We start from the raw sequence: 24,479 nt of genomic DNA, 5'->3' as shown, positions 1-24,479 counted from the left end.
AGAAAGGGAAGCCGAGCTCGATCGGCAGGACAGTTTGGACGCCTTAGAGGAGTAGCGCGACGTGGAAAAAGCCCGTTCCGCATTCTATCAACAGCAGGCTCGAAGATATCAAAGCAGAGAAGTGCGGGCCAAAAACTACAACGTTGGCAAATTAGTTCTACGCCTGCCGGACACGAAAAAGGACAAGCTGAAGCCCAAGTGGGAAGGTCCCTTCATAATCGACCAAGTCCTGACTGGTGGAGCATACCGCCTGCGAGATGCGTTGGATAACCGACTCGAGCCGAACCCATGGAACGCAGCTCGTCTCCGAAGATTCTATGCCTAGCGCCGGACTCTGTGTTTGTCTCCTTCCTCTGTCCATTTTTTACATTTTCTATCTTACATTTCTCTCCTTCCCCTTTTTTCTTTTATAGCCCTTAAAGGCTCCTCAAGCGACGTGCTACTCGCGCTCATTAAACCTGGGGGCTTCTTTAACATAAGCTTATTTACACGGGCTTCACGCCCACCACATGTGTCAAACTTCCGCATGTACCTTTTCTTCACCATTATATGCATCGATATGACTTAAGTTTTGGCCAAGCTGGGTTGCCTGGCTCCTGTGCTTACCCCTACGTTCCCGATTGTTCGGCTAGGTGGTAAAGGGAGCAACTCTGCGATTGTTACTGCCGGATCAGCCGGATGTGTACCTCAGACTGGGTGAAGCTGAAAGCTAGCGTTCTTAAGGGAATATTCGGTCGGTGAACTAAAAGATGACCTTTTTTACTTATTTATATATATATGCCCCCAGATGATTTTCCTGCGTTTTCAGTCCGGACATGCACTTTAGGGCATGCCTCCCAGAGAAAGGAACCCCTAACGGAACTATTCTCTCTGGAAGATGTTTCTTACTAACCATGTAATATAACATAACTAGTTGGGCACTTGTCTGATAAAGCACTAATGCCCCTACGCCTGGTCTCCACGCATACCCCGGTTCTTACATAACCGGTAGGGTATTTGGACACACTCCAGACCGTCAGGTCCTGAGGTTAAAGCGAAAAGGTCGGCAACGACAAACGATCTACAATCCGGCTAGAAGGCATTACACATGTAAATTAAAATTACATAGTCACTCTGACTGATTGTATTCCTCTTTAATACCATCTAACAGGCTATCTAACTTACAGTCCTGCTGGGAATACTTTGCGGCCAATTCTACTTGGCCGTACACTAAGCTCACAGGGATCTCCTTCCCGTCAGGCCCCACAGGTCCGACCTCGGCCATATTGTCACATCCTTAGCTTTACCCTGGCCTTGGACTAGCTTGGTTGCTGCATCATGTTTAAATTCAAATGAAATTTGAACTGAGGAATTCAGAAGCCTCAAAACCCTAATTAAAAGAAGGGCAAGCACCCTTTAAAATTGCATTATGTGAATCCAAAATGCCCTAAAAATAGTATTGTGAATTTTGGCAAGAGTTATATATCAAACCAAAATTCTGGAATATTTTTAAGGATATTATTTGGTCTCTGAATTTAAATCAATAATCTATTTGAATTTGGGGATATATTCATAATATATAATTAATATATTTTCAAATGCTTTGAAATGTTTTATGTACTTTTGGAATAGTCCAGAGAGGTAACATAAAATATTTCAGAATGTTTTGGCACTGTATGAAATTATTTTGAATTTGAAAACAGTGGCAAAATAAAATAAAAGGGGAAACAGAACAGAAAAAAATAAAAAGAGAGAAGGAACTACCTGGCGCTCACCTGTGCTGGCCCAGCCCCCCCCCTGTGCAGCCCCCAGCCGGCCCAGCCCACCTCCCCCCCTTGTCCTCTTCTTCCTCTGCCAGTAGGCAGAGGCGAGGCGTGGCGCGCGCCCGAAGAGCTCCGGCCACCTCCTGCTTCGCCGTGGCAGCCTCCCCGACTCCCTCGCGACGCCACGGAGACGCCTCGACCCCCTCGACCGCCTCTCTCTTCCCCTGGACCCCGTTCCCTCCTCTGCTTCCCTCCCGCGCACACCACCGAGCGAAGCTCGCCGCCATCGTCGCTGTACCATGGTCACCGGCCACCCCTAGCCTCACCGACGCCCCAGGAAGCTCTGCGGGTCCTCCCTCTACCTCCTCAACGAGCCACGAGGCCCCGGACGTGCCGCATCGCCGCCATCGACGTCGTCTTCTACCTCGGACCCGCCGGCCATCTTCGTCAAATTCGTCGGCTCCGGTGCCTCCCCGAGCTCGCCGAGGCCACCACTGCACCGCTGTGAGCTCCTGTGCTGTTTCCCCCTCTCCGTTCTCTCGTTTGCACACCGCAGCTGCCACTTTGCCGACGACCGGAGCTCGCTGCCGCCGGCCATGCTACCGTCACGGCCATGGCCTGTTTCGGTCGCGTCCGAGCACGGCTTTGAGCTCGTGGGGCTCACAGGAAGCCCATGCGCAGCTCAGCTTGCCCAAAACCCCACCAGGGCCTCGCGCCCGTTACCACCCGAACTCCGGCGCCGCCGCGAGCTCCGTTCCGACGAGCCCCGGCGTTCCCGCAGCCTCCCACCTACCCCATCAGATGCGGGAGAGCCCGGGCTACGCCCCGGTGCCCCCAGCCGCCGCCTCCGTCGCCTTTAGCGCAAGTCCGGCGCGTTGCCGCCGCCATTTTGGTCGCCGCCGGCGTAAGTCCGGCGATGATGACGTGGGCATCATTAGCGGCTAACCCCCCCCACACACTAATCAACCCCCTAGGCCACTGACAGCGGGCCCCACCCCTGGTCAAACCCCAGTCAGCGCTGGGTTTGACCGGGATTAGCTCCTGTGTCACTGACGTGTGGCCCCCACACGTCAGATTTGACCCGGGGCAGCCCTGTTGACTTGCTGACGCAAGCATGACGCAGTGCTGATGTCATAACTCATTTTCTGGATTTAATTTAATTCTGAAAATTCCAGAAAATTGTATAAACTTCAAAAATTCATAGAAATTCAACCGTAACTCCAAATTAAATAAATTATATATGAAAAATTATCAGAAAAATTCAAGGAATCTATCTGTACCATTTTCATGCATGTTAGAACAACTTATAGCTGCTGTTAAGCACAAATCAATTAAATGGCATTTGAATAATCACATATGGAGTTTGAATTTGAATCTTGTATTCAAACCAACTTCATTTAATCTGTTGCTAGTTGCATCAGCTCAAAACACATTCATATTGCCATGTCATAGCATGCATCATATTGTGCATTGCATTGATTGTGTTTCCTTCTGTGTTGCCGGTATTTGTCCCCTCTCGATAGACGTGATACCGATGATGTGATCGTTGACACTGATGAAGACTCAATGTTATCTTCAGAAGTGCCAGGCAAGCAAAACCCCCTTGTTCATTCCGATACAATCCTACCCTCTCGCTCCTGCTCTCTTTTACTGCATTAGGACAACACCGATTCATCTGTTACTTGCTGCGGTAGCTGAACCCCTTTGTCCTTTGCATGACCTGTCATTGCCACAGTAAATAGATGAAACCCACTAGCATGAGTAGGAGTTGTTTGAGCCCTGATGTGCCTACTCATTCATGTTTGTTTGTCATGCCTGCTATTGCTTAGAGTTGAGTCAGGTCTGATTCATCGGGGATGAATCAGAGGCGTGTGAACCTGTCCTACTGTGTGTGAGCTAAGTGTGTGAACACGATTTGGTAAAGGTAGCGGTGAGAGGCCATGTAGGAGTACATGGTGGGTTGTCTCATTGCAGCCGTCCTCAGGAACTGAGTTCTGTGTTTGTGATCCATGATTCAGCTACTACCACGCATTGGGCCCGAAACCAATGGACCCTCTCGGCTTCTTGATCACCCTTGTCCTCTGTCCAGGAGTTGCAAGTAGTTTCTGGTGTTTGTAGTATGCTGGAGGCCGTGGGCAGCGCTGACCGTAGGGGTGGGCTGTGATGCGGTAGGCACGTGGCACGGTGTACCGGGCGCCCGTTTGGTGTCTCGGGAACCCTGTTCACATCGTTTGGGGCTGTGAGCGAAACTCCGGCCGGATCTCCTCATGGATGGAACCCGAATAGGCGATAAACCTGGACTAGAGACTTAGGTGATTAGGTAGGTCGTGGCCGACACCCACGTTGGGCTTCCGCTTGAAGGTTGCCGAGTACATGTCGTGTAAACGGCGGTAAGTGGTGAGAGCGTGTGTGAAGAAGTACACCCCTGCAGGGTTAACCTAATCTATTCGAATAGCCGTGTCCGCGGAAAAGGACTTCTGGGTTGCTTATATCAGTTCATAGACAAGTGAAAGTGGATACTCTAAAATACGCAAGATAAGCGTGAGTGCTATGGATGGCGTTCTCGTAGGGAGACGGGAGCGGATCCATAGTGGTGTATTGATATGGTGAATATGTGGACTCGTGTGCGCCACCTCAAAAAAGTTACTCGCAGTCGTAGTTCAGGATAGCCACCGAGTCAAAGCTGGCTTGCTGCAGTTAAACCCCACCATCCCTTTGTTGATAATGATGCATATGTAGATAGTTCTGATGTAAGTCTTGCTGGGTACATTTGTACTCACGTTTGCCTATTTTATGTTTTTGCAGAGAGACTTCAGTCTCACTAGTATTTCCGCGTGGTCTTCGACGTTTAGCTTGTTACCTCAGCTACGATCTTGTGCCTCGGCAGGATTTGGTAGATAGTTAGGCTTCTCAGCCTTTTTCATTTATAGATGTCTGTACTTAGACATGATAGCTTCCGCTTGTGCTTGATTTGTATGCTCTGAATGTTGGGTCATGAGACCCATGTTTGTAATATCTCGCTCCTCGGAGCCTATTGAATAGATTACTTGAGTCATAGAGTCATGTTGTGATGCCATGTTGTATTTGCACATATCGAGCATATTGTGTGTATGTTATTGAAATGCTTGGTATGTGTGGGATCTGACCATCTAGTTGTTCATCTTTAGTAGCCTCTCTTACGGGGAAATGTCTCCTAGTGTTTCCACCGAGCCATGGTAGCTTGCTACTGCTCCGGAACACTTAGGCTGGCCGGCATGTGTCCTTCTTCGTTCCTGTGTCTGTCCCTTCGGGGAAATGTCACGCGGTGAATACCGGAGTCCTGTTAGCCCGCTACAGCCCGGTTCATCAGAGTCCTGCTAGCCCAGTGCTACAGCCTGGATTCACTCGCTGATGACCGACACGTTCGATGCTGGGTCATGGATGCCTGTCCCTGTAAGTCTGTGCCGCTTTGGGTTTACGACTAGCCATGTCAGCCCGGGCTCCTTATCATATGGATGCTAGCGACACTGTCATATACGTGTGCCAAAAGGCGCAAACGGTCCCGGGCAAAGGTAAGGCGACACCCGTGGGAATACCGTGCGTGAGGCCGCAAAGTGATATGAGGTGTTACATGCTAGATCGATGTGGCATTGAGTCGGGGTCCTGACAGTGTTGGTATCAGAGCTTGACTGCCTGTAGGATTACCAAGCCAAACTGGTCGAAGTTGAGTCTAGAAATTCTTTAGTTATATAAGGGAATTGATTGTGGGATGGAACGTAAGGCTCTTTTTTACTCCTTATACCTCATGCCTTTCTGATCTGAGTCATCTTATCTTTCCTACGGGGATTAAGAACTAGGCTATCCCTTCTTTCTATTAGGATCACGTGTTACTAATCAGTGGACTTATAAGATTGTTGGATTTAAGCTTGAGTTCAGTTTCTACTACTTCCGTATGTTAATTGTTGATCTCGAGACCTTGATATTGTGCTTCTGAGTGGTTATGCCACCATTTTTGTGAATGTCTCAAATCTTTTCTGAGCATTTACAGCCGTTATGCTGTCCGAGTCATCCCAGGTTTCTAAAGAGTCTGATGCATTTGCAAAATCCTTTTTCTCCGGTTTCAATGTCTGTTAGGCCAGGTTAATCACACAAATTGTTGAGCTGAGGTACTCTACTGCCTCAACCTTTATGTTGGAGTTATTATTATGACCCTAGGTGTCTCAGGGGATCATCTAGTAGTCTAGCCATGATTTATGTTCCAGTGTGATGACTCTGGCCGTCATTATCGAAAGCCTCCCGTGATGCCATTTAGTTAGTAGGTATTCTATTCCTGGGTTCTTGAACCCGAGATTCACTCTACCTACTTCATGTTGATAGTAATTGCTAGTTCCTTTAAGTTATTAGTAACCTTTGCATTAGTCCTCGATGTTCGTGGTATTCCTTTCTTCCAAATACTATGAACCGCTTATGGCAGATGTTCCTCGCTGATCGAAAGATCACAATCAGAGTGCTCTCGATGGGTTCTCGATTCTATATTGTGACTCTGCCAGTTCTACCTTTCTGCATGGGTTATCCGGAAGAATTATGTGGAATTCGTTCGACATGCTAAACCATGCATCCACAACTCAAAAAATTGTATGTTCCTTTGAGTTGTCCCTCTTTAGTTGCATTCTGACCCTCGTCTATCAATTGATAGTCAGGAGTAATTGTGCATTCGTGTTGTCAATGCTTATTACTCTTGTGGTCCGTCAAGCCATTCTGTCCTGAATGACTTGGAGAAACAAACTCCAGTACCTCATCCATATCCAGGATTGGGTCAAAGAAGTTGTGCTCCGCAGATCAAATTGCTAATCCAGCTTTTGTTCTGCTCTACCTTGGAGTATTACATATTTTATATCGAGATTGTTATAGGAATTGCACACCATCCTATGAACTCTTGGTACAGTGGTACTTCTTGCCATCACTGTTCATTCCTCGGTTCCTGTGTTATTGTAACCGGAATGCCGACAAGTGGATCGTGGCGTGTGAAATCACTACTGCTAGCAACTTTGTTGCTTGGTAGTTAAATGGACGATAACCTCATTCTCAGCGTATTGATTATTGAATCGTCACCCTAAGACTGATCGTGCTATCTAGTTCTTATATCGGTGCACCCTTCGATTGATGAGTTAGGATCTTGTCAAGTCCTCACTCATTTGATCATATCGTCTTGCCCTCAAAAGCGAGATTGTTCTCGAGCTTAGTAACATACCGGTGGTTCGTGATTTTCCGAAGATCTTCTCGGAAGTATTACCAGGTTGTCACCTGACCGCTATGTTGAGCTCGTGATCAAGTTGGTTTTCTTGTGAACCACCCTCTCTCCAAGATCGGTGTTAGATATCCCTGAGCTAGTTGGTTAAGCTAAACGACAACTTGGAGGGTTGGAAGATAAAAGCTTGCCTGACTTAGTTCGTTCCAAAGGGATATTCTTGTGTAGTGTGTATTGAAGAAAGATGATATCTTCATCGATTGGTCCCTGTGATCAGTTGCTGGACCTATTGTCTTATCAATCCTTTGATTTGAGTGTGGGCTATCGTCAAATCAAGTCGGAACCAACGATATTTGTAATGTTGTCTTACTCGTGGTTGATCCCTCGAGCATACACCATTATATCTTTTGGGTCTGACCAATGCTATCACCGTGTTCACTTAACTATGGAATTCCTTTTAAAAGGAAACCTAGATGAATTGTTGTTGAGCCCATTGACAACATCCTTATCTCCTCCATAATTTTGTTGAACATTAAGCTAGTGTTGGAAACTTTTGAAAGCATTTGTTCATGCTAGCTCATGAAGCATATGTTTGGATGAAGGTAGTGACTTCCTTTAATTCATGTGCATCTGATGCAAGTTGCCGCCGTGGATTCGAGAAAGTCAATGTTGCTTTCTTTGGAATCATTCCAAATCAGTCATGCACACGTGCAAAGAATTCTGTGGTTTGAAGACTTGCAACCTTCAATCTATATGTGTCCCTAGCACACCAAGCCACTGATTGATTTGTTCAAGGAGAAGAAGTTCCTTCTTAAGAGTATACCTTATGCAAGGACTTCGATATCCTCGATGATGGTTCCCCTCCTGAACTCGGTAGTGTTTTATTATAAGACTACTTTGTGGTCATGCTTGTCTGGGACAACGTGTTCACATGTTGTAGCAGAACCAGCTCATGTTTTGGAGCTTGCTATCGCAATTCATTTCCCGAGAATCTCGCAACGTCATCTCGTCGATTTGTGTTGCAAACTTCCGTTTTTCTTCCTAGACTCGATGAGTCTGGAATATCCTGACACCAACCAGATCTGAATCTCAGGCAGATATGATGGTTGGAATATTTCCCAAGAATTATAATATTGGTCGTGCGATAACCGGTAAAGTGGATGTCGTGGCCAACACACCCAGCCGGAAGACCTGTTATTATAATATCTTGATTGATGAAGTTGGCCACCTCCCCATAAGGATTTCGTAGGGTTTACTTCCTAGTTGCCCCTATGGATTTTTGTGTTCCCGAAGTCCGACCTTTTACTTGATGTTCTAGTTATCAAACCATATCTATGAATGGGATACACTAGCACGTCAAGGAGAACATTAGAAGCGGAGTGCTAAATGTCTCTCGGTCGATCATCCAGATTTTATTTCCTTGGCCCTGCCAAGGGTGAAATCTGAGAAGGTGTTATCTTCCTTTGCATCTGCATCCTCCATCACCATTCATCATGGTAGTAAGTTGTCTTACCGGACCCTTGACACGGATATTGGTAAAACCTTGATGATTATGGAAGTGCTCAAGTTCTTGAGAGCACGCACAAGCGCTAGGTATTATCGCCGGCACTAACCGGGATTGCTCCTAGTCTCGTCGGTTATGCTATAACCACTCCAACAGTGAATTCACTCTTTATTGTTGGGTTCTTCCCCAGTTACCAGAATCATTCTCAGCATTTGCATTTCGTTCCCAGCTTGCATCGCCAATGTGCCATTCTACCATGGGTCTCTTCCATTTCCGGTGATAAGCAAAATTCATCCATTACGTTGTCTTCAACAAGGTAATCCACATCATCCAAGTTTGAGTATGCCATTCTACCGAACCCCTCTAAATGATCGATTATGATTGCCTTAAGCTGGTATAAAGAGTTTCAATGATTTTTGAATCAAAAGTAATTCTTTTTGCCACTTAAGGGGAGATATCTACGAGTCACGCTTCCGGAGGTGTCTCGTTGTGGTATCATGGCAACTCAACTCCTCGCTACGTTGACAACCGTTCACCACCTTCTTAGGTGTGGAATCGTTGTCTACCTAGTGAACCTTCGTCATCTGTTCCACTCCATTTCTCTAGAGGTGTGCTTCATCTCTCAGCTCGAGAGATGTTGCTATGTCTCATTCCGTGAGTTAATCCTGAGTTGTTCGATCTTCGAGAAGATCGACCCTTCTAGAGTCTCCTTCTTCCCTCCATGTCATGTTGACAGGATTTCTCAGAGCAAGACTTCAAGACGATGATGGTGATCGAATCAACGTTCCTAAGAAGTGCAACCTGGATCGTGAAGATTGTACTAGTTGCGTTCCCCCTTCACCTTACCCTACACTTGAATCTCGAGACGAGATTCTTGTTTAGTGGGGGTGAGTTGTCACATCCTTAGCTTTACCCTGGCCTTGGACTAGCTTGGTTGCTGCATCATGTTTAAATTCAAATGAAATTTGAACTGAGGAATTCAGAAGCCTCAAAACCCTAATTAAAAGAAGGGCAAGCACCCTTTAAAATTGCATTCTGTGAATCCAAAATGCCCTAAAAATAGTTTTGTGAATTTTGGCAAGAGTTATATATCAAACCAAAATTCTGGAATATTTTTAAGGATATTATTTGGTCTCTGAATTTAAATCAATAATCTATTTGAATTTGGGGATATATTCATAATATATAATGAATATATTTTCAAATGCTTTGAAATGTTTTATGTACTTTTGGAATAGTCCAGAGAGGTAACATAAAATATTTCAGAATGTTTTGGCACTGTATGAAATTATTTTGAATTTGAAAACAGTGGCAAAATAAAATAAAAGGGGAAACAGAACAGAAAAAAATAAAAAGAGAGAAGGAACTACCTGGCGCTCACCTGTGCTGGCCCAGCCCCCCCCCCCTGTGCAGCCCCCCAGCCGGCCCAGCCCACCTCCCCCCCTTGTCCTCTTCTTCCTCTGCCAGTAGGCAGAGGCGAGGCGTGGCGCGCGCCCGAAGAGCTCCGGCCACCTCCTGCTTCGCCGTGGCAGCCTCCCGGACTCCCTCGCGACGCCACGGAGACGCCTCGACCCCCTCGACCGCCTCTCTCTTCCCCTGGACCCTGTTCCCTCCTCTGCTTCCCTCCTGCGCACACCACCGAGCGGAGCTCGCCGCCATCGTCGCCGTACCATGGTCACCGGCCACCCCTAGCCTCACCGACGCCCCAGGAAGCTCCGCGGGTCCTCCCTCTACCTCCTCAACGAGCCACGAGGCCCCGGACGTGCCGCATCGCCGCCATCGACGTCGTCTTCTACCTCGGACCCGCCGGCCATCTTCGTCAAATTCGTCGGCTCCGGTGCCTCCCCGAGCTCGCCGAGGCCACCACTGCACCGCTGTGAGCTCCTGTGCTGTTTCCCCCTCTCCGTTCTCTCGTTTGCACACCGCAGCTGCCACTTTGCCGACGACCGGAGCTCGCTGCCGCCGGCCATGCTGCCGTCGCGGCCATGGCCTGTTTCGGTCGCGTCCGAGCACGGCTTTGAGCTCGTGGGGCTCACAGGAAGCCCATGCGCAGCTCAGCTTGCCCAAAACCCCACCAGGGCCTCGCGCCCGTTACCACCCGAACTCCGGCGCCGCCGCGAGCTCCGTTCCGACGAGCCCCGGCGTTCCCGCAGCCTCCCACCTACCCCATCAGATGCGGGAGAGCCCGGGCTACGCCCCGGTGCCCCCAGCCGCCGCCTCCGTCGCCTTTAGCGCAAGTCCGGCGCGTTGCCGCCGCCATTTTGGTCGCCGCCGGCGTAAGTCCGGCGATGATGACGTGGGCATCATTAGCGGCTAACCCCCCCCCCCACACTAATCAACCCCCTAGGCCACTGACAGCGGGCCCCACCCCTGGTCAAACCCCAGTCAGCGCTGGGTTTGACCGGGATTAGCTCCTGTGTCACTGACGTGTGGCCCCCACACGTCAGATTTGACCCGGGGCAGCCCTGTTGACTTGCTGACGCAAGCATGACGCAGTGCTGATGTCATAACTCATTTTCTGGATTTAATTTAATTCTGAAAATTCCAGAAAATTGTATAAACTTCAAAAATTCATAGAAATTCAACCGTAACTCCAAATTAAATAAATTATATATGAAAAATTATCAGAAAAATTCAAGGAATCTATCTGTACCATTTTCATGCATGTTAGAACAACTTATAGGTGCTGTTTAGCACAAATCAATTAAATGGCATTTGAATAATCACATATGGAGTTTGAATTTGAATCTTGTATTCAAACCAACTTCATTTAATCTGTTGCTAGTTGCATCAGCTCAAAACACATTCATATTGCCATGTCATAGCATGCATCATATTGTGCATTGCATTGATTGTGTTTCCTTCTGTGTTGCCGGTATTTGTCCCCTCTCGATAGACGTGATACCGATGATGTGATCGTTGACACTGATGAAGACTCAATGTTATCTTCAGAAGTGCCAGGCAAGCAAAACCCCCTTGTTCATTCCGATACAATCCTACTCTCTCGCTCCTGCTCTCTTTTACTGCATTAGGACAACACCGATTCATCTGTTACTTGCTGCGGTAGCTGAACCCCTTTGTCCTTTGCATGACCTGTCATTGCCACAGTAAATAGATGAAACCCACTAGCATGAGTAGGAGTTGTTTGAGCCCTGATGTGCCTACTCATTCATGTTTGTTTGTCATGCCTGCTATTGCTTAGAGTTGAGTCAGGTCTGATTCATCGGGGATGAATCAGAGGCGTGTGAACCTGTCCTACTGTGTGTGAGCTAAGTGTGTGAACACGATTTGGTAAAGGTAGCGGTGAGAGGCCATGTAGGAGTACATGGTGGGTTGTCTCATTGCAGCCGTCCTCAGGAACTGAGTTCTGTGTTTGTGATCCATGATTCAGCTACTACCACGCATTGGGCCCGAAACCAATGGACCCTCTCGGCTTCTTGATCACCCTTGTCCTCTGTCCAGGAGTTGCAAGTAGTTTCTGGTGTTTGTAGTATGCTGGAGGCCGTGGGCAGCGCTGACCGTAGGGGTGGGCTGTGATGCGGTAGGCACGTGGCACGGTGTACCGGGCGCCCGTTTGGTGTCTCGGGAACCCTGTTCACATCGTTTGGGGCTGTGAGCGAAACTCCGGCCGGATCTCCTCATGGATGGAACCCGAATAGGCGATAAACCTGGACTAGAGACTTAGGTGATTAGGTAGGTCGTGGCCGACACCCACGTTGGGCTTCCGCTTGAAGGTTGTCGAGTACATGTCGTGTAAACGGTGGTAAGTGGTGAGAGCGTGTGTGAAGAAGTACACCCCTGCAGGGTTAACCTAATCTATTCGAATAGCCGTGTCCGCGGAAAAGGACTTCTGGGTTGCTTATATCAGTTCATAGACAAGTGAAAGTGGATACTCTAAAATACGCAAGATAAGCGTGAGTGCTATGGATGGAGTTCTCGTAGGGAGACGGGAGCGGATCCATAGTGGTGTATTGATATGGTGAATATGTGGACTCGTGTGCGCCACCTCAAAAAAGTTACTCGCAGTCGTAGTTCAGGATAGCCACCGAGTCAAAGCTGGCTTGCTGCAGTTAAACCCCACCATCCCTTTGTTGATAATGATGCATATGTAGATAGTTCTGATGTAAGTCTTGCTGGGTACATTTGTACTCACGTTTGCCTATTTTATGTTTTTGCAGAGAGACTTCAGTCTCACTAGTATTTCCGCGTGGTCTTCGACGTTTAGCTTGTTACCTCAGCTACGATCTTGTGCCTCGGCAGGATTTGGTAGATAGTTAGGCTTCTCAGCCTTTTTCATTTATAGATGTCTGTACTCAGACATGATAGCTTCCGCTTGTGCTTGATTTGTATGCTCTGAATGTTGGGTCATGAGACCCATGTTTGTAATATCTCGCTCCTCGGAGCCTATTGAATAGATTACTTGAGTCATAGAGTCATGTTGTGATGCCATGTTGTATTTGCACATATCGAGCATATTGTGTGTATGTTATTGAAATGCTTGGTATGTGTGGGATCTGACCATCTAGTTGTTCATCTTTAGTAGCCTCTCTTACGAGGAAATGTCTCCTAGTGTTTCCACCGAGCCATGGTAGCTTGCTACTGCTCCGGAACACTTAGGCTGGCCGGCATGTGTCCTTCTTCGTTCCTGTGTCTGTCCCTTCGGGGAAATGTCACGCGGTGAATACCGGAGTCCTGTTAGCCCGCTACAGCCCGGTTCGCCGGAGTCCTGCTAGCCCAGTGCTACAGCCTGGATTCACTCGCTGATGACCGACACGTTCGATGCTGGGTCATGGATGCCTGTCCCTGTAAGTCTGTGCCGCTTTGGGTTTACGACTAGCCATGTCAGCCCAGGCTCCTTATCATATGGATGCTAGCGACACTGTCATATACGTGTGCCAAAAGGCGCAAACGGTCCCGGGCAAAGGTAAGGCGACACCCGTGGGAATACCGTGCGTGAGGCCGCAAAGTGATATGAGGTGTTACATGCTAGATCGATGTGGCATTGAGTCGGGGTCCTGACACATATGGTTTGGGTCAGACTTCGTGTACCGCGTCTTCACCATGGCCCAGGCCTCCCTAGCGCCTTGTCGGAAGGCCGATATCTTCCACAATCGGAAGCGCCGCCGAGCTCCCTTAAGCTTCTCCGACAGCTCTCCAAGGCCCTCGGGCATGGAGTGGGAAGGCCATAAGGCTTGGGCAACGCCTCGCATCGCCTGCCGAACTCGCCCGTGCAGTTGCGAGAGCTCGGGAAGAAGGTCACCCGTAGAACCGGGCATCTCCTCTGCAGGACGACCCATTAGCATACCTACAAACATTACTCTGTTAGTCGACTTCCTCGCCGAACTCTTTTCTTTCAAAGATTCGCTTAAGCACTTACTAAATATGCCGCGTCGAAGCCGCTGATTCTCCTTAGTAGAGTCCGACAGCTGGCCACGAACATCTTTAAGTTCAACGTCCAGCTTGGTGTTGGCATCCTGAAGATCATTCTTCTCCCGCCTCACCCTTGTCAGCATACGCTCACCGGCCTTTAGCCGGCGTAAGAGATGTTGCCTCTCCGAATCCAGTCCGGCGCCATCTGCAATATGATTTGTCAGATTTACACCCACGCCGCACTTTGCAAAATACTAATCTTTCGAAGCGTATCTTACCAAAGGGGGTCTCTTTGGGCTCCCCTGCCGCGGCTAGTGCGGCCTCTAGTTGGGCTTTGCACTCTTCCAGCTCCTGGGACAGTACGGTATTCTTCTCTGTAAGAACCTGCATAACAAATGATCCTTAAATCAGTTACTCTAACTGTTTCAAGTCTCGGGGCTACTGGTATGTATATATTTACCAAAATTTTCTTACCCGCATGTCTTTTACATATTGCTCCGTGGATCTGGCTAAACCATTTTAAGTGGCACAGAGGTACGCATCTTCTGAATTGAAGGCCTCTAATGCCTCTCGGGAGAAACAAGCATCGCAAAGAACTGTCCGGCGACGCCTGTGGTTCATGGCACTCTCCACCTCGGATTTGGTGGCAGACAGCCTGTCCGCATCCTCTGTCGGAGGAGCGTCCGGTGCGCGCCTTGTGTTCGCTTCCGCTTCCGGGCCAGGCGTTGGAGCCTGGCTGGTGGAGGCGCGATTGGCAACCTCTCCGGATATAGTCCGGCGAGGTCTCTTCGTCCTGAAGATAGCACGAACGTTAATATGCCCTGAAGGAATAACACCAGGGAAAAGAGGGTGCGCTATACCTTTGAGCCGGTGTCTCAGTCCGGACTACATTCCTTTTTACCCCACGGGGCCCTGCGGCCCCTCGTTGGCTAGCCGCCGCAGGTTCGGCCTCCCGCCTCGGAAACCTCCCCTGCAAAACACGGTCGTTGTCAGGAAAACTGAAATGCGTGAGAATGGATTGCTTCTCAAGGGGATGAGACTCCGCTCTCTATTACCTGGGAGGCCGGGATTAACCCTGGGTAATCAGCCGTAATGGCCACCAAGGTATTGTCCTTGCTTAGCTGATGAAACACCCCTTCAATCAGCTCCACAGATATGTCCGGATCCTCTTCGGAGTCTGGAACGAGGGACCGTTCTGGATCCTCGGCCTGTGGGGGATGGCTGTTTATATCCTTTACTTCCTGACGCAGTTCCTGCGTTGAAATCGTTAGACTACAAATTTAATCATGGGAGTATAAAACGGATGGGTAAGCACAATTGTCCACTTACCCAACTCGGAGGGTTGTACATAGTAAATCCGCCCTGCGAGTTGACGCGGAGGAATTCCTCCTCTTCTCCCTTGTACAAAGAGGATAAGGTCTTTACTAGAGCGGCAGCTGAGGCTGGCCCCTTACGACCGTAACGGGTGGCGTCATCCTCCCCGTTAAAATCCCACATGGGGTGGCCTCTATATTGAAGCGGCTGCACCCCCCGCATAATGCATGCGGCCATGACTCCAATCATGGTTAGTCCAGAATGAGCCAATAGTCTTATCCGACCCATCAGGTAAAGGACGTCCCTGTCGCTTTCTCTCTGAGAGCTCCGCGGACGCCAGCTTAGGCGTTTCTTTAAGGGAACACTGTTGAATTCAGGGAGACCGACCCGGATAGGATCCGGCAGCGGGACATCATCTATATAAAACCATTCCGAAGGCCAGTCCTCGGACGCCTTCTTTGGGGTTCCGGATAGATATCCGGTCCCGGCGATATGCCACACTTCGGCTTCGCCCACTTGATATATAGACCCCTCTTGAGAGCGGGGCACCAAGCAGAATAAACTCTTCCACAGCACGAAATGAGCCTCAACACCCAAGAATAGCTCTCAAAGGGCGACGAAGCCCGCGATATGCAATATAGAGGCGGGCGTGAGATTGTGCAGCTGGAGGCCGTAGAACTCCAGAAGCCCACGGAGAAATGGATGAATTGGAAATCCAAGTCCTCTTATTAGATAAGGGACGAGGCACACCCGCTCTCCTTTGGAGGGATTAGGGGTGCTCTCCGCTTGCTCTCCACCATTATAGGTGGCGAGTCTGGCTCGGACCGGGACCATATAGGCCTGAGGGAGAAATCCCTTGGCCTGAAGCGACACTAGCTCGCTGTGCGGGATGGAGCACCTCTCCCAGTCTCCAGGTTTAGGACTGGAAGGGCGAGAGGAGGAGCTGTGACGGCTGGCCATGTTGGAATGGACCTTTGCTGGAGGCGCTCTGATGATTACTCACGGGGAGGAGAAGGTGTGGTTTGGATCTGAATCCCCATCCCATTAAATAGGCGGCTCGTTTATGCGGCTAGGGGTGTGAATGTAAAAACACCCCGACTTTTCGCATTCGTTTGACACGTGGAAGACAGCCATTATTGGGCGTGGAAGCCAAGGTGCGCTACATTACGAAAATCGGACGTTATTCAACAGGTACACGGAATTTGGAGAAGAACCCGCCTTGCAATGCCGAAGACAATCTGCGCGCCGGACTCGTCGTCATTGAAGCCTGGTTCGGGGGCTACTGAGGGAGTCCTGGATTAGGGGGTGTCCGGGTAGCCGGACTCCAGGACTATGAAGATACAAGATTGAAGACTTCGTCCCGTGTCCGGATGGGACTTTCCTTGGCGTGGAAGGCAAGCTTGGCGATGCGGATATTCAAGATCTCCTACCATTGTAACCGACTTTGTGTAACCCTAACCCTCTCTGGTGTCTATATAAACCGGAGGGTTTTAGTCCGTAGGACAACTTCATCATACAACAATCATACCATAGGCTAGCTTCTAGGGTTTAGCCTCCTTGATCTCGTGGTACATCTACTCTTGTACTACCCATATCATCAATATTAATCAAGTAGGACGTAGGGTTTTACCTCCATCAAGAGGGCCCGAACCTAGGTAAAACATCGTGTTCCTTGCCTCCTGTTACCATCCGGCCTAGACGCACAGTTCGGGACCCCCTACCCGAGATCCGCCGGTTTTGACACCGACAAAGGCTCTCGGCAAAGTGCCCTGCTATGTGGCAGCCACCGTCTCCGTCCGGCCCGTCAAGTGCCCTTTGTTTGCCAAGTCCCCCACTTAGGGCTCGGCAAAGCGTTTGCTGAGTCCCCGATGAACGGTCCTCGGCAAAGTCGGCTTTGTCTGAAGGGATCAGGCCGAATACCCTTAGCCGGGAACTACACTCGGCAAACTCTCTCCTAAGTATGAAATGGCTTTCGCCAAGTTTTTCTGGTACTCGGGAAACTTGGAAGTTGGGATTAAGTGGGATCTGCACTTCACTTCACAAGTTGCAATCATTTTTACTGTAGCATGCTGTTTTGAACTAGAATCTTGTGTGAATTGGGATTAAGTGGGATCCCACTTACGCCCATGTATTTTTTTTAGGTAAACCGTGCAATATTTAATTGGATGTTAAATATTGCCCACCAAACAAAATTGGGACTAGGTAGGCTATGGCGGGATGCCCACCAACAGTCCCACTTGCAGCCTGAGGAGCAGCGAAGCCTGCAAGCCTCTAGACTAAAAATTATAAATGGTCTGTCTAAGTCACCGATAAGGGCATCTCCAATGAGCAAACCGCAATTTTTTTCCGCGTTCCTCCGTGGACACAAGGAGATCAGTCCATGCACACGGATACGGGACGACGCCATCAACCGTAGCCGCATACATTTGGACAACAAAACAATAGAACAACTTAAACTAGTCAGACGAAATTCGTTCAAGTACGTCCGGATTTCATATAAACATGACGGATTTCATTACATTTACATCAACTAAGCGGAGCTCATCCGGCTAGGTCTAAATGGTCGCCGGTGGCCGTTCCCATGGCCATGAGCTCCGAGAACTGAAGCCTCACCGTCTTCAGTTCTGCCTCGGCGCTCTCCGGTTCCGCTTCAATACCCTCCACCTCCGGAGGCCCGGGAAGTGAAGTTGTCCGCCTCCACATCGCCACCAAGCAACTAATCGCCCGAAGATGTTGAGCCCACCAAGCTTGGCGTCGACGGGAAGGGAGGAGCGGTCGCCTTCCTGGGACACGAGCGGCTGCGACCTAACGTGCACTACTCTTTCTCGCTGTCGGCGGCGCCCGCGGACGTGCTGGCTTCGTGATCGTCTCGGCGGGCTGTGGACTCAGCGATGCCCTCCTCCTCCTCGACGGTCTCGCCAACACCGCCTCACCCACGTCGTCGCTCTCCTTGTAGGCGGCCTCCACCTCCGCCACCGTCTGTGCCTCCTAGAACTGCTCCTCCCGCTCCTCCCGCTCCTCCCGCACCATGTCCATGTAATGGGCATGGGCCTCGCCGATGTTCATGGTGCAATGCACCGACGAGGGTGGCGCCGGTTCGCCGTCGGTAGCGTCCTCCATTGGTACATTGTCGTCCTCCGGCTGGCCGGTAACAATGGCGGTCATCCCCTTCTTCTGGTCCGATGTCAGTCCGACCCAGAGAACTTTGGCGGGGGAGGAATCCATGCTGGAAGTGGTGCACGTTGAAGAGGCCCGCCCGCCTATGTGAGCCTTGCAGCACTCTCGGAACGAGGCATGAATATGACCAAGGTTGATTGGTGGGACGACCCACAAATCAGAGCCATGCAATAGTGAAACCGAACGGCTAAGAACAACAAATCAATGTAGTGGCTTGTAGGTAGCTCGGTTTTACTGTTCTTTTTTATAATATGTCTTTCAATACATTTTACTCTGTATATTAGATTTGTGCCAAGTCAAACTTTGATCAAATTTATATTAAAAATATCAACATTTACAATATCAAATATATATACTATGAAACCATATTTCAGAATGAATCTAACAACATGATTTGACATTTTGAATGTTGATACTTTTTTCAATAAGTTTGTTCAAAGTAAACATACTTTGATTCAGACAAAACTTATATGCAGACTAAAAGGACCGGAGAGAGTACAACAGCCAAGAGAACACACACATAGACATCGGTCTTGCAAGGTAATTATCCACACACACAAAAAGGTCTTGCATGGTAATTGGTGTAGCAAGGATCGATAAACCCATGCTATCAATTTCACAAACAAAAATCTACGCTCAGCTGGTCGCCCGTATAATTCTTAATATATTAAACCTAGCTAGGTTTGATTAACCTGGGGTTTTGGACTCTTTCTATCAGTGAAAATCAGGCCAATGGAGAGGCGATACTTTATTTAGTGGGGGGTTTGGCTGGGCAAGACCTTGGGTGTGCCTAATGATTTTACATGGGATTTGAGACATTCCATTTGTTGTATTGTCAGTTTGTGCGTGAATGCATGTATCTGATTTGACTACATAGATCAAATGAATCTTGCTGACTAGCTTTTTTGGCAGTTTGTACGCAGCGCGGACGTGGTGATTGCATGTGCATGCAATTTGCATGTCCAGAATTGTCTCGGCTACAAGCTGCCATTGCGCCTACAAGCTGAACCTTGCGAAAGCATATGATCGAGTTGACTGGAATTTTTTGAAAGGGGTGCTCCGAAAGCTTGGTTTTGAGGATAAGTTCATGAAGCAGGTGACGACTTGCGTCGGAACGGTCAAGTTCTCTGTCAGATGCAATGGAGAGCTCCTGAAAATCTTCTCCCCTTCGAGAGGTCTCAGACAAGGTGATCCCCTTAGCCCTTACCTATTCCTATTTGTGGCTGACAGTCTAGCAACCTTGCTCAACAGGGAGGTGAGTAACAGAGGTATAACACCAATCAAGGTCGCACGAGGGTGCCCGGGAATCTCAAACCTGCTTTTCGCCGATGACAGCCTCCTTTTCTTCAAAGCAACAACGCAGCAAGCGAGGAGATCGAAAGAGGTACTTAAGGAATTCCAAATGGCCACGGGCCAACTCCTAAGCCATAATAAATGTTCACTATTAAGGATAGTATAACCGCACCTAAAGTGAGCCTCTCAGCGCTCCGCGTTTCTGGCCGTCAGATTTCACGACCCGAGTGTTTCTGGTCGTTGGATCTCTGTCTAATGTGATACTGGGCCTACTGTCCTGTGGGCGGCTGCTCCACAGGCTGAAACGGCGCTCTGTGGTAAACTGGGCTGCCAGCCCATCTAACCAAGCAAGGACAGCCAATTTGGTCCGATGTGTCTCGCTGGATAACCTAAACCAACCCCACCCCTCCCGACCTCTCCGCCTTCCATGCAGAAGACAATAGGGACAGGACACGGCGGCGCGTCAGCTTCCCACGCTCGCCGCAGCCTTCCGGCCTGGGACGCCATCGGGCATGCCTCTGCCTTCCAGTGGAGCGCCGGATCGCCGCCACCTCCTTCCCCGCCCGACCCGGACCGCCGGCCCCGCCACGACCCCAAGCCCTCGGAAGACAACGGGGTCCCCAAGCCCAGCAAGGTTGACGACCTCCCGCGCTCGCGCGCCATGGTTTCGACGGGGATGTGGAGTACGGCCACTGGACGAGGCGGTCTAGGGCTTCTGACGACGAGACGGTGGACGACCGCCGGCGGAGGCGTCCTAGGGCCTCTGACGACGGGAGGGATGACCGTCACGACAAGCGCGACCGTGACTGGCGGTGCAGCCGTCCTAGCACCAGCTCGGAGTCGCGAAAGGTGCACCGGCCAGCATGAACACCTCCTTCGCTCCGCGTGTTGGCTTCACGCGATAAGGCGGGCGCCTCCACTCTCATGCCGCCGCCGTGATTACTCTTCTGCAGGTCAGCCAATGCAAAGGTAGGTTTGGGGCTTCATTCCTCATCTTTCCACACTGGATTTGATCTCTGCATGTTTGTTGTACTTTGAAATCTTTCATGGATCTAAAGTTTCTGAATATGTATTTCAGCCGTGAACGATTTCAGTATTCATCTTTGATCCATGTGTTGTGCTTGTGTACTGGACGTGTTATTCGTCTTTTCTGGTGCTTTTCTACCGTTTAATTTGCTGCGTCGGTGGACAAGCGAGGTTGCTGGAAGAAGGGTTGCCTCGGACTGGGAGGTTGCCACCTCCAGCAACGTAGAGGAGGAGGGGTGTTGCCGTCCGCCACATCATCTGGCTTGTCCCCAAAATTGTTGAACTTCTCCTCCTGATGAGGAGACAAAAGTGATGCAGCAACGGGGTGAGGTGATCAGAGTGATGTATCAAAGCCTCCCGTTCCACATATTCAGTACTTGCACCTCAATTTCACTTTTGAGTAGGTTAGGTCGATCCCTAATCTCTGTTCCAATTTATTCTGTGGTCATTATTCTCAGGCTCCTTTTAAATTAGTGATCTATGCTTTGCTTTGGCGCCGCCGCCCTATAGTCAAGATTCTCTTCTTTTGCCTCGCTTAGCTAATTGATCTGATTGCTCCATTTTCTGTTTATTTGCAGGTACTACACGACCTTGGGAACACGTTGTGATGCTTACGGAGGAGATTAAGAAGGGCGCCGGTTCCGTCCCTGACGTCGAGGTTACCATCTGGTAATTGGTAATTTTGATTAGTAGATGTATTTCACTGCATCATCTGTTTTGGAGTTAACTTTTACTTCCTCCGTTCGGAATTACTTGTCTCGGAAATGAATGTATCTAGAACTAAAATATGTCTAGATACATCCATTTCTGCGACAAGTAATTCCGAACGGAGGGAGTAGAATTTTAGATCATAGATCCAAAGAATGCATCTTGCCTCATTGTTCTATGACAAATCGGTTATGCAGTCAATGTTTCTTCATAGGTTAATACAGGATTTGCATCTCATGACTATATGGTTTGTAAATCGATCATCTTGTCAGCATTTCTTCACAACTATGATGTTGCATCCCCGTGCTTCTCTTAGCTTGCTGCTCATTGCAGGTGTGCTTGCTGCCACTGGTTATGATAGAACTGATGTATAGTTTATTGAAAACCTTGCTTTGTATGTCACCAACATTGGGAATTATTTCAGGTTGCATATCAAGTCTTTGTGATAAGAAATTATGCTTGCAATAACCGATCAGATGGAATGGGTACTAAAGTTTGCAACATTTGATCTTTATTGCCGAAGATATAAGGAGCCAAGTGAGTGCCTTCTACTGTGTCTTTTGGATTACTTGATAGTGCACCCAACTTTGAGTTTGCAACTCTTGTAGGCTGATGAGAATTTTTTTAATCTTATATATGTACTTTCAGGGCAGTATGATTATATGCTAATTATGCATGGATTCACTTGTTGTTCTTTAGGGCTAAATAACTCCACAGCCTTGCAATTTGTATTTTCAAGAATACTCGCTGCTTCAACATCCATTTTTCACATTTTTTCATAAATTGTTCTTACTTGCAAACGCTTCAACAATTTGTCGTGAAGGAGGTATATAGCAGTGTGAGAGGATTGCAACTATATTCATGTATAATTAATGCAAACTTCCAAGGCTTTTCAGATGGATGTATTAACTATTTATCTCCCACTTCTATTTACAATGCATGAAATTCCACCCTTGGCTTCCTCTATGGCAAGAAATTAGAATTTTTATGATATCTTTGGCTCTTTCTATATGAAACATGTGATGTAACTATGGTCCCTGGGGTATTATTACAATATAAATTAATTCTCTATATTTCTATGATTTATTATTGGAAGAAATAGTGTCATCACATTAGCCTCTGTGGTTATGTTATTGTAGATTGTTACATTCTTCGAGCATGCCTACTAGCATGTCACTTCAATAATTTGAGGAAAGTATAGAAGCCATTGTATCTTCTTATATCAAATATATGGTGAATGCTCACAACACAAATGCATTGTAGCAATCCACATGGTTTTTCACATTTACTAAATATTTCAAAGATTAGTCAAGGATATGTTGCACCGTTTGCATTACAAATGCACTAATCATATGAGTGTCAGTGTGACTTCATTAATATATCAGTGATTAAACAATGTTCTTTCCTCCATTTCCATTGTTCATTTTCATTTTGTGTGCTCAACTCTATAAATTATCTATTTCCTAAAATGTGTTGCAGTAATGCATAGGGACTATTACATCATGCTACTTATCACCTACATTCTTGTGTTGTGCAGAAAGCTTTGATTATTTAACCTTGCTCGTGAAAAGGGGAAATTTGATTATTTAACCATGTTGTGTTACGAGATTTCTTCCCCTTTTTAGTGGTGCCAAATGAAGACCCTTTTAGATTGCAATACTTCTATGCATGCCTTCAGCATGCCTGGATGTGTGTTCATCTGCATTCCTTAAGTGAATGATGGCATCAAGACTGGTATAGTCTAGGAAGGATATTTTAGTTTTTGTACACTATTACAATTTGTGCTTTCTGATGAATTTCATCTAAGATGTAGCTTCTTCCCAGCGCCAAGGCTTCTCCTTTTTTTTGGTTTGGTTCTTTTGCTATGTGTGGTTAATCTATCTGCTTCCAAAAATCATCCTGAAGTTCAAAAAACACATTTGAATGAAAGAATGGAGGTTATGAAAGAACCATCAGTTCAGATCTTTGTGAAAAACATTATCTGCAAAAACATTTTAGTAAACAATTAGGATGCTATGTCATTATTATAATCTTACCATGATTAGTTGAAGTACTATTTAATACACCCTTCTGTTTTAGATTTGTGCTTACTTTTGATTCTAACATTTATTTATTTTTAACCTTCATTGAACATATAAAGGATGAGCAAGTGCGTCCAACTAGCGGCACCAGCCACATCTCCTTTTATTCGCGCGTCCTCTCCTCTTCCTTTCCCCTCGCTCACTTCCTCCTCCGTCACCCGCAGAACCCTAGCCGCCTTCTCCCGCAGAACCTCAGCCGCCTCCTCTCCCTCTCCACCCAGCCGCCCCCTCCTTGACGGCCTCCGCCTTCTCCCTCTCGCCCAGAGCAGGGCAACCCCCCCCCCCCTCTTCTCCGGCCGCCCGAGCACCTCCCCGGGAAGCAGCATGTTCTCGTGGTGCGGTGGTGCTGCTGGGAAGAAGGAAGAGGTCAGCCACGTCACTGGGGTGCTGGTGGAGCCGCCCCTCCGCGAGATCCGGCCGCGGAGAGAGCCATGGTGACCCAGCCCTTCTCCTCCCGCGTCCCTTTCTTTATCACCAAGCTCGCGTTGGTGCTCTTGTTGACTTCTTCCTCCTCCTCGGTGCTCAACAGGTTAGGCGAGGCTGCTGGTGGGGCGAAGAAGCAGGGGAGGCAGGCGACAAGGACGAGAAGCAGCGGGTTGTCGTGGTGCGGTGGTGCTGCTGGGAAGAAGGAGGAGGTTAGCCGCGTCCCTGTGGTGCCGGTGGAGCTGCTCCTCTCAAGCAGGTGCACACACTCTTGTCATCTTCCTAATTTCCCTCCTCCTTTCAGTGTATTTGTTTGTGCACATTTTGTTTCTGTACGCCTACAAGGTGTTCGATGAAAGTCTTAGTAGGCTGGAGGGAAGGAGTGCTCTATGTAACCATGTGATTTCATTCTTCCAAAAACCGCCTAACGGTGTTTGATGAATGTCCTAGAAGTCTAGAGGAGAGGAGTGATCTATGTATGTGATTTCATTCTTAAAAAAATCAGTTCCAGTCAGTTATAACAAGATGATTTTGTGATTAATAAGTCCCATGAGGTAAATAAAAGTGTAAAGAACAAAAAAACTATCCGATCAAAACATTAGTTCCAGTCAATC

At 48.3% G+C, this 24,479-nt stretch overlaps 1 protein-coding gene across 1 annotated transcript; it reads left to right on the top strand.

The window, feature by feature from the left end:
- Nucleotides 1-23,580: 23,580 nt before the first annotated feature.
- LOC123149654 (uncharacterized) lies at nt 23,581-24,273 on the top strand. Its single transcript, XM_044569356.1, has 2 exons — nt 23,581-23,876; nt 23,972-24,273. Exons 1-2 carry the CDS (start codon nt 23,767-23,769, stop codon nt 24,219-24,221), a joined length of 360 nt encoding a protein of 119 aa, XP_044425291.1. The 5' UTR covers nt 23,581-23,766; the 3' UTR covers nt 24,222-24,273.
- Nucleotides 24,274-24,479: the final 206 nt, after the last annotated feature.

Source organism: Triticum aestivum, chromosome 7A (genome assembly GCF_018294505.1).
Source record: "Triticum aestivum cultivar Chinese Spring chromosome 7A, IWGSC CS RefSeq v2.1, whole genome shotgun sequence".
NCBI lineage: Eukaryota > Viridiplantae > Streptophyta > Magnoliopsida > Poales > Poaceae > Triticum > Triticum aestivum.
Note: the sequence above shows the minus strand (reverse complement) of the source record. Positions and strands in the feature narration are given on the sequence as shown.

What these genes read in the sequence shown, in the direction of transcription:
- LOC123149654 (XM_044569356.1), top strand. Translation starts at nt 23,767, where the DNA reads ATGTTCTCGTGGTGCGGTGGTGCTGCTGGGAAGAAGGAAGAGGTCAGC. An exon ending in CGGCCGCGGAGAGAGCCATG is followed by an intron (nt 23,877 to 23,971) that starts GTGACCCAGCCC and finishes GGTGCTCAACAG; the next exon opens with GTTAGGCGAGGCTGCTGGTG.